This window comes from Otolemur garnettii, unplaced genomic scaffold (assembly GCF_000181295.1).
Source record: "Otolemur garnettii isolate 467f Iridium unplaced genomic scaffold, OtoGar3 scaffold00030, whole genome shotgun sequence".
Lineage (NCBI taxonomy): Eukaryota > Metazoa > Chordata > Mammalia > Primates > Galagidae > Otolemur > Otolemur garnettii.
The window spans coordinates 5,022,449-5,033,287 of NW_003852425.1; the positions used below are offsets into that span (position 1 = coordinate 5,022,449).

Sequence of the window (10,839 nt, forward strand, 5' to 3'; positions counted from 1 at the left end):
GGAGAGAATGTGGGTGAAATCGGCAAGACTTGGTGATGATTTGACTAATAAGTGCGGGAGGGGAGGCTAAGGATGATAGCTTTGCTTAACTTCATGGATTAGGACCAAAGGACAGAAAAGAAGAGAGCAAGAATTGTAATATAAAGTGTAAGCCCAGTTTTTCTTTGCTTGAATTTAATAAACATTTCTTGGTTTTTACTGTGTGCAAACTTTGCTATTGGTGCTAAGTATACTACTGCAATGGCTACAACATTACCTTTGAATTATGTACGTAGACAATATAATCTCAGGAAAGCTCCGTGTGAAATTGATAGTAGTTCTTATTTCTATTTTACTGATGGAACTGAGGCTTGGATGGTTAAAACCCAAGATTACAAAACTCAGAAGTAGCACAGTCAGTATGCAGTCCCAAGATAAACTCTTAACTACTTTATTATATTACCTCCCAAAGATAAATAAGACTGACTTTGACCTCAGAGAACTTACACATATATAGTCATATAATGTTAAATGCAACAACAGAAGTACACACTATGTATAGTGCTGGCGAAGGACAAAAGAATCATTAGCTAAAATTTAGCTGAAGAGCTGACATTAGAGCTGAGGCTAGAAAGATAAGTAGGAGATGCTCTACAGGTAGCAGAGGAGGGAGGAAAGGGTACCCCAGGCAGATAACATTTGTTATAAGTTCCAGGAGGCCTACAATTAGCTTGAGCTCTTTTGTTAAAGTTTGTGCATGGCACCAAAGTACACTGGATAGTAATAGTTTTGCTTTGTGACTGCAGGACCGGGCTTTGGAGCTGGTTTGTACCAGTTTGTCAGCATCTTTTTTTTTTTTTTTTTTTTTTTTGAGACAGAGTCTCACTGTGTTGCCCTTGGTAGAGTCCTGTGGCGTCACAGCTCACAGCAACCTCAAACTCTTGGGCTTAAGCGATTCTCTGCCTAAGCCTCCCAAGTAGCTGGGACTACAGGTGCCCACCACAATCCCTGGCTATTTTTTGGTTGCAGTTGTCACTGCTGTTTAGCAGGCCTGGGGTTGGGGTTGAACCCGCCAGCCGCGCTTTATGTGGCTGGTGCCCTACTCACTGAGCTATGGGTGCCAAGCCAGAATCGTTTATTGATAACAGCAAGATTGATGATTTGTGCCTGGTTTCAGTGAGACACCTGTCTTCCCCTCCCCCCCAGCACAGCGCGCGCGCGCGCGCGCACACACACACACACACACACACACACACACGGCCTCTCTTGTTGAGACTTGTCACATAGCAGGAATATGCTTGTGTAACCAGCAGAATATTAACCCAGCTAAGACTCCATTTTGGGTTCCCTGGTTCCAAGGTGTTTTCTTTGCACACGTAGGTGGTTCCAGGCCTGAATGAGAGTATGTGTCTGGCCTTAGGGCCTGGCCATAGATTGAGTTGTGGAGAACAAAGGAGCTCACTTCTGACTGTTGCAGACCACTTGCTGTGAGACAGCCTTTGGCTATAATATTTTTTATTATATTCTTTTCCCATAATAATCTGTAGATTTGTGAACTTTGTCATCTTGGCTCCTGTGATTTTTCTTTATCAAACAAACTCTGTTGAAATGCCACTGTTAGTGTAGTAAAGCAAAGACTTGTTCAGAGAACTTCTGAATAGTCCAGTATTTTAGGAGCATGGAATGAGGAAGGCTATCAATAAAAAAGGTGTTGTGACTGCCTGAAGGAAGTACTGGGGATTGGTGTGGCATTGGACTAACAGATTTGGATTTTTCTATAGGCCACAGGTAATTATCCATAGGTTTTAAATGAGGGCTCAGTGAGAGGATAAGGGAAAATGGGGATGTTGTTCCCACCCTGGGAGACGTTTGACATCACTGTGAGAGCAGGCCTGGTAGGTACTCACATCCAGTGGGCAGGGACCAGGGAAGCTGCTAAACGTGTTGGAGTGTACAGACAGCACAGGCCCTGCTGCAGAGAATTCTCCAGCTCGGAATGGGGAGAATGCTGAGGCTGAAAACCCTGGGTTAGAGGGAGACGAGGTTGGGTTGTCGGAACACCTTTTAGGCAGTTGTGTCAGTAGTCCTGCCTGGATTGTGGAGTAGGAGTAGGATGGATGTGATAGAGGTAATGAGATTGAGAGACTCTGTGACATGTAGTTTGGAATGAGCCACAGTTTCAATCACAGGTGATCAGGCAGGTGTAAAGGGGTGCTATGAACTGAAGTGAGATCCAATGTTTTAAAATTTGATTGGAGATAGGGCGGTGCCTGTGGCTCAAAGGAGTAGGGCCCTGGCCCCATATATCAAAAAAAATTTTTTTTGATCGGAGATGTGGGTTGATGATCAGCTCTGGTCCTGTTCAGTTTGTGTGTATATGTTTGATTATTTAAAGTGCAATGGTCAAGTATAAGTAATTGGATATATAAAATTGAAGCAGTTTTTGCCTGGAGAAAAGGTTACTGCCTTTTCAGCTAGGGTGGCGTGGTGGTTGGCGGTAAATGCCCAATTGATAAGACACTTTCATGTCAAAACATTTTATCTGTATATTTATATTTATATATTTTTACAGTTTCCTAAGTGCATAATTATATTTCATTTAATTATCAAAATGATCTTGTAACAGTTCATTTAGTCATCATCGCTGTTAGGGACAAAAGGTTACGTCAGTCACAGGTTCTTCTTTGAAATTCAAAGTCTGACCTATGTTCTGCTGACCTAGTATGTCAATATGCTAACCAAGAGGGTGTAAGCTTGAAAGTAACAAGCTTGTGCCACCCGATGTTGTGGTGGTTGAGACCCACAAGCCCATGACTCTTCCCATCATCTTTCTCAAGTGGATACCATCAGTCTGTTTCTCCTGTCTCCTCTCCCTTTCTTCCTGCTCAGTCCTTTCTCAGGTAAGAGATCTTCTACTTTAATCCTTCCCTCTTTGTCTCTTATTTGTCCAGTTATTCAGGAAGAATAGCTCATGCCTCTTTGAACAACTCAGATGGCCCACATTGTAACTGATTAGCATAAGCTCTTGAAAATACCCCTACCATTCTCTTAGACTCACTTTACTTACCAACTTTCTAAGTACAAGCATTCCAGATAATCAGACTTGTTTCCCTCTGTGTTGCTATATTTTATTTTTGCTTTAATCACAAGTGTTCGTACAATATTTTGTTTAATCCATTATGTTTCTCTTAGAAACAAGGTTATAAATAATAGAATAGCCTAATCTATTCTCAATTCATAAGGTATTTCAAAACAAAATATGTGTCAAATTCCACATAACTGACTATAGAAGAACTTAAGAACACAAGCTAGTTGTCATTTGGCAGTAAAATGAGTTTAAATTCTATGACAGAAGGGCCAGGCATGGTGGCTCACACTTGTAATCCCAGCACTCTGGGAGGCTGAGGTGGGTGGATTGTCTGAGCTCATGAGTTCCAGACCAGCCTGAGCCAGAACAAGATCCCATCTCTAGAAACAATGTAGCCAGGCATTGTGGTAGGTACCTGTAGTCCCATCTACTCTGGAGGCTGAGGCAAAGGGATCACTTGACCCCAGGAGTTTTGAGGTGGCTGTGAGCGGTGACTCCGTAGCACTCTGCTGAGGGTGGCATTGTGAGATTCTGTCTCAAAAAAAAAAAAAAAAATTCTATGACAGAAGTATGCATAGGCTGTTATGCTAAGGATTGACCTGTCATCTGCTTCACTACTGTGAACCCAAATAAGTGACTGAGGCAAAAATCTCAGTCAGTGTGGATTTATTAGGCCAAGAGTTTGGGAAGCACCCTGGGAGAAACAAATTGCAGACAAGCTGTGGCTGATTCTGAAAGGGAAGTTGGAACCTTCAGCATTGGGAAGGTGTACAGAGAAGAAAGAAGTCGGGGAGAGGAGATGGTGGCTACATTCTTATGAGGACCTAGAAATTTACATGTTACATAAAATGGGGGGGGGGTAAAGGAAGCATCAGTTGTAAAGACATCCCTGGGTAGGTGAAGAGTGTCTGATGTCTTGTCTCCAGTTCTTTTACCTATAAGACAAACTTGTAATTCCTTATTAGTGTGGAATCCCATAGGCTTTAGTTTTAGGTGCCTAGACATAGGTACAGTTTCCATTTTCTTGCTTGTGGGGAGTTAGGAGAAATTTCCTTAATGAATGATCTGCGGGGCCAGCTCGTCACAGGTTCTTGAAGCTTTGCAGGTGTACGCTGTGTGTGTGGTTGCTTGATGCTAATAGGAAACAAGGTGAGAATTTTTGAAAGGTGGATTTTAAATGGCTACAGTAAGCTTAGGGGTTACGAATATGACTTTGGAATTCAAGTTCTACCTGTGCTACTTACTAGATGAGTAATGTTGAGTAGGTGACTTACTTTAACATCAGTTTCTTAGTCTGTCAAATGGAAGAAAAAATAAACTCTTGTTTATTCTTATAGGGTTGTTGGGAGAATTAAGTGATATAATAGACCCATGTTAATTAGCACAGTTGTCTGGCTAGTTCCAAGTGAATAAAAGATTCTTTCCTACTATCAGGACAAAACTTATTCAGTTTCTGTAAAGTTTAGTTAAACTGAAGTCTGCCTTCCCAAGTTCCATCCACTGATGAAAATAAAAAGTCTTTTGCCCATAACCTTATTGCCATGTTAGTAGGAAACCTGGTTAATTTTTCAAATTTATTAGCTGCAGTGATCTTTTCTCTTTTTAAATCTCTTGTAGGTGATTACTGGTGGTCACTATGACGTAGATTGTCGATTAGAAGATCCTGATGGTAAAGTTTTATACAAAGAAATGAAGAAACAGTATGATAGTTTTACCTTCACAGCCTCCAAAAATGGGACATACAAATTTTGCTTCAGCAATGAGTTTTCTACTTTCACACATAAAACCGTATATTTTGATTTTCAAGTTGGAGAAGACCCACCTTTGTTTCCTAGTGAGAACCGAGTCAGTGCTCTTACCCAGGTAAATAAAAAATTAGCAGTATAATGTTGGTATATTTAAAAGAGCATAATTTAATGTCATGTACTAACTCATTGATGAACAAATTTTGAGACTAATACAATCTTTAAAATCGATCTTAATTCTTACAGATGAGGTATTTCACTGAAAACTTCAGACTCATAGTGAAAACCAATGTTAAAAGACTTTATGAACTTTTAAGTGTAAAAGAAGTAAGAAGCATTAAAATAGGAAGATCAGGTCGGCAACTGTGGCTCAAAAGGGTGGGATGCCAGCTCCATATGCCGGAGGTGGTGGGTTCAAACCCAGCCCTGGCCAAAAAAAAAAAAGGAAGATCGCTAGGGTAGAAATGTTAGTAGTAAAAAATTTAGGTAGGCTGAGCAGTCCTCAAACATTCTGGAGCATTTTCTGTACTTTGTGAAGCACTATTGCTACCATACTGCAGTGGGCTAATGTAACTGGAAATAAACTGACACCGTGATTAAGGTGTGGATATGGATTCGTGGTGGTCTTTATACTTGGGCTGAGTGTTACTCAAGCTGCTATTACAGTAACTTTTGCTATAACTTTAGGTAAAATGTTGAAGATTAATGTAAGTCACCTAACATAGCTACAAAGCTTAATTGGGTTTTTTTTTAAAATAAAATGAGAAAGATGATATAAGAAATTTAAAGCTAGTCACCAGGTGCTGCTCAGATGATGAGAAGGGCTGTTGTCATTTCTAATTCAAATATGGTACTGGTTTAGCCTCTCTAATCTGAAATGTTCCAAAACCCAAAACTTTTTGAGTGCCAGCCTGACCACAGACAGAAAATTCCATACCTGACCTCGTGTACAAAATCTTTGTTTCATGTACAGAATTATTAAAAATATGATATACAGTAACCTGCAGGGGGTGTATAAAACGTATATGCCACATAAGTAAATTTCATGTTTAGACTTGAGTCCAGTCCCAAGATATCTCCTTATGTATATATAAATATTCCAAAATCCAAAAGGATTTGAAATTCAAAACACTTCTGGTTCCAAGCATTTTGGATAAGAGAAGCTCAATCTGTATGAGCTTAGATTTTGTCTACAAAGTAGTCAATTAGGTATCCAAAGAATTTACCACCTACTTGTTAAAACCTTAAATTGGTATTTCATGTTCCTAGATTATATTTGGTTTGTTGGCCAAAGTTATGTTAGAAACAGTTCTAAGAATGTTTAAGAGCCTTAATTCATATGCCTATTTTAACCGCTAGCAAGATGTATTCAAATACTCTTAATCTTAGAAATGTTCTCCTTCAGATCATGTGTAAAATAGTTTTCCTTTAGAGCCAATAACTTAACCTGTATCCATTCTTTCGTGAATTTTAACTTGAGAAGGCAATTTGCTCTAGAAGGTAGATAAATAAAGGAAATGAGTAGTAATAAGGCAGTACCACTCAGCCTCCTTTATTCATACTATTTTTTATCATTTTTTCTTAGTCTTATTTCTCTACTTTCAAAAAGCTATTCTCTCACATAGTAGAGATACTCATAAAACAGTTGTTCATACTTTAAAATTGAAAAAAAGTACCAGCTAGTAAATTCAGAGTAAAGTTAACAGTAAATGCAGGATAAATTATCATTTATTTTTTATTGTCACTATTTTTTATCCATTAATAAAATGATAGATCTAGAGTAGGCAGTGATCACCAATCACTGCTAAAACTTTTAGGTGAAAGTTTGGTGGGGAACTTTATGGATCAGACTCATAATCACCTAAACCTGATGATTGTTTTAGAGTTATTTCTCTAGTTATGGAGAGATAACTAGACATGTGCCTTGCAATAATACACAATAGGAAGTGCACGACACTGACTACAAGGTGTTCCCAGAGCATTGTACCTGAATCCCATTAAGTCTAGCTCCTAGTCTCAATTTGCAGGAAACAGAAGATTAGGTGAGGTGGCTCGTGCCTATAATCCAAGCACTCTGGGAGGCTGAGGTGGGAGGATCACTTGAGGTCAAGAGTTAGAGACCAGCCTGAGCAAGAGCAAGACCCCATATCTACCTAAAATAGAAAAATTAACCAGGTATCATGGTGTTTGCCTATAGTCTCACACATAAGGAGTGTGGGAGGCCGAGGCAGGAGGATCGCTTGAGCCCAGGAATTTGAGGTTGCAACGAGCTATGACTACTCCATTTGGGGCAACAGAGAAACTGTCTCAAAAAAGAGAAAATACAGAGGATAGAGGAACATCATGAGAATATTTTGACTTACACTCTTACTATTGGTGAACTTACTGCTATTCTCTTCCTCCTCATTTTTCTTTGAAGAACGTGGGCTAGAAATTGTGTGGCCACTAACCTTAGCTGATAAGAATTACTGCTGTTGTTAACTTAGTATTCCATATTCCACCTTGCTGATACGACATCCTAGTTTGAAAACAGCGATTTCATGGGCTCTCTACTCTTACCAGTTGTCCTAGTGGGAATGAGTAGAAGGGTTCCTTTGCTAGGATAGCCAGTAGATGAATGAATGAATGAATGAGTGCCAGTTTAGTAGAATGTTAATCAAATGAGGACTTGAGATCAAACTGAAAGACAAGATGAAGATGCTAGGTGGCATGTCCAGAAAGTGTTAAACATACTAACGGAAAATATTTTTCTTTAGATGGAATCTGCCTGTGTTTCAATTCATGAAGCTCTAAAGTCTGTCATCGACTATCAGACTCATTTCCGTTTGAGAGAAGCTCAAGGGCGAAGCCGAGCAGAGGATCTAAATACAAGAGTGGCCTATTGGTCAGTAGGCGAAGCTCTCATTCTTCTGGTGGTTAGCATAGGGCAGGTATTTCTTTTAAAAAGCTTTTTCTCAGATAAAAGAACCACCACAACTCGTGTTGGATCATAACTGCGTTTTGAGAATTGACACACCATTGCCACTGTAACATTGCTGTCCTCTAATTAATTTTAGGTACTGAAGAACTTAATATTGGCAACAATTTTGAAACCTTTTGCATAGGCTTGTAGGAGGGATGTACAATGCATATCCCTAAACTGTGGAAAGGACACCTTTTTTTATTTGTAAAGGTGGAAAAACTTCAGGACTTATTTTGGGCTATTCATGTTAATATTCAACACCAATGATCTACTCTTTTCTCAGTTGTTTCTATCTATTCTTCACACACTAAACTTTGGTATTTTGATTCCTTTTAACCATTTAAAAGTACTTTTCTTATAGGTAGTCAATATTTTAAAACCTTAGATTTAATGTCTACATGTGTTATGGAGGAAGAAAATTGCCTTTTGATTGTTTATAGTAAATAAAATTTTTGCTTTTAAGAAAACCAAATGGGATTAACTATAGCCCAGCCCCTATTCTGCCTAGTTTAATTTTACAGGGAAACATGTATTACAGGATTGTTAGTTAATATTGATATAATTTGTAATTGATACATTGTGGTATAATTTATTTCTCATTAGCTTGGAACATGTCAAGATTTTTGGTTTTTTAGGTTTATTTTATGATTTATAACCAGCTACATTATTTTTTCATAAGGGCATTCTTACTACACAGAAAACAGTATGTAAACATAACAGAGTTTATAGTTTCTACAGGCCTTAAAAATCAGACTGTTATAACAGACTAATTATAGAATCATTTAAGACATTATAATGGGGGCAAATGAAATGGAAAAACTTCCATTGAGTTATCTGTGTTTATTACATTTTCAGTGCTTTTACAAAGAAAAAAGTTTATCTGTTTAATTGTAGCAATTTTAATTGGCTGGTTCTTGCCGCATCACTCCCCGTGTAAGTTGACAGTTGTACTGGTTTCACATTTTACCCTTGTGGACGTGACACACTGAGAGGTTAGCTTCTTTATTTTGTTTCTGTCTTGCACATTTTATTTCTATAATCTCTGGTTAGCAACCCTAAAATAATTTAACAATTCAGAGTGCTGTGTGCTTCCCGTTTGGTAATCTTCATTGATTGTACTTTAATGAGTATTAAATAGTGCATATTCTATATACTATTAGAGTTTAGACTGTGTTTGTATCTTATAACCTGTACAGATTGAGTTGATTGAAATAGGATTTCGTTCTGACTATTCTAAAGTAGAATACAAGACGTTGCAAAATTGTATAGATGTTTAAAGTTTTTCTGTTTTTTTTTTTTTTTAAATCCAGCTGCTTTTCTACCATGCCTCTCTTCCCTCCCTAAAAGTGAATCCTGAACGAGACTGTCACGTTACAGAGACTGTGATGTATGATGCCATAGAGTGCTGATTGGATGGCATTTCTAGTCAGTTCCTGTTGCTGACTAGAAGTTAACTCTTAACTTTATGCTGTCTTAAAATGCATATATACACTACTTGCACATAAGAGCCAAACAAATTCACATTGTCCTGCTTGCTGTAGTGATGTCAGATGCCACAGTAGCAAGGGGTGAACATGGTTTCAACCCTTTAATTTTAAGATTTTTGGAGACCAAATAGCTACAACATTTTTCAGTGGATTAAGAAGGAAAAGTTAAGATTTTGCAGATTTGTCTATTTGGATTCTTGTGTTGGATTGTCCTGCAGCTTTATAATTTACATTTATATTTGAAAGTTTTAAGCACTAATGTTAATGGGGTTGATAAACATAGACGTATGTAAAATGTCCTTTTCTGGTTGACCATCTACATTATTCTGGTCAGGTACTTTATAATTAAACAGTTGGGTATGGATCTTGCTGTTTGGCATAGATAGTGCACTCATTTAATCTGTGCCCTCAAACTTTGTGATATTAGACTATTACCACATATAATTTGAGAAAAGTATTGATACATTAAATATTTTTAAATCACCGCTTTTACCTGTTATAGAGAATAGCGTTGGCTTAGTCTAGTAACTGGTTAAATTTGGATGAGTAAACGCAACCGGATATGTATATATAAATTAGAAAATACATATCTCTCCAAACAAATGTTAAGTAATCTTTTCTTCTTCCTCCTACATAATTTGTAGCTCATCATTTTTCCTTAATTCTTTCATGCTTGTCGCAGCAGTTTGAATTTCCCAAATATTTATGTTTGGACATAATGGCTCAGAGTACATATTTGAACATCATAGTTGTATATATTTTTACAGTAGAATAAATAATGGAAAGAGAGTTGATATACAAGTTTATACTAAAATTTCAACTGTGTGAAGATACATTTTAAGATATTACTTTGCTAATAATCTAAACATTCTTTTTTCTATTGAAGAAACAAATGGTTCACAACTTTTCATCCAGGCTTGACGGTAATCAAATCTGAAAATACAGTGGACTGAAAAGCAGTTTTATTCTTTGAAAGATTTCATTTCAATCTCTGTACTGTCCATTTTAGTTTCAGTTTGTAAATGTGTAACATTTGTAGCTAAATAGGACAAAGCAGACCCTATGACTATTGTTTTCAAAAATTAAATTAATATATAAATAATTCAAATGGGTTTTTCATTTACTTTTGAAAAGAAAAAAGTTTCTCTAACAGGATTGCACCAATTTCTTGTAGAATAAAAAAAGAATCTTTCAACAAACTGACTGACTTGTTTCTGTCAGGGTTTAAATCTTCCTAAAGATCCTTGTAGACATACCACTTGGGAGTAGTTTTGTAAGGAGAGTGATTGTTTTTGTATTTTAGTAAAACATCTGAGGGACTGGCCAAGAAAGAGAGTCAAAGAAGAGAAGTACTGTGTCTCCACTGCCTCGTTTTTAACCTTCTCTTTGCATTCCTTATTGAAAGTTTATGTGGGTTAAAGGCAGGTAAGCCATTGCTTGCTCTAAAGAGGTCTTAATTTTTAAGTTAACTTTAGATTGTATAATACCCAGTTATGTCAACTATTTTTTTCTTCATGATGTAGTCAGAGGGGACATTATGGATCCTGGGCACAATTCTCCAAAAGTAACAATCTAATG

General features: G+C 37.5%; 1 protein-coding gene across 1 annotated transcript in view; it reads left to right on the forward strand.

Annotated features, from left to right (window-relative positions):
* Nucleotides 1-10,460, forward strand: part of LOC100944616 (transmembrane emp24 domain-containing protein 7) — an 11,835-nt gene extending 1,375 nt beyond the window's left edge. The window contains exons 2-3 of the mRNA XM_012804626.2: nt 4,685-4,930; nt 7,569-10,460. Coding sequence (XP_012660080.1) covers nt 4,685-4,930; nt 7,569-7,805 — 483 coding nt within the window. The 3' untranslated portion in view covers nt 7,806-10,460. The remainder of the gene's footprint in view (nt 1-4,684; nt 4,931-7,568) is intronic.
* Nucleotides 10,461-10,839: the final 379 nt, after the last annotated feature.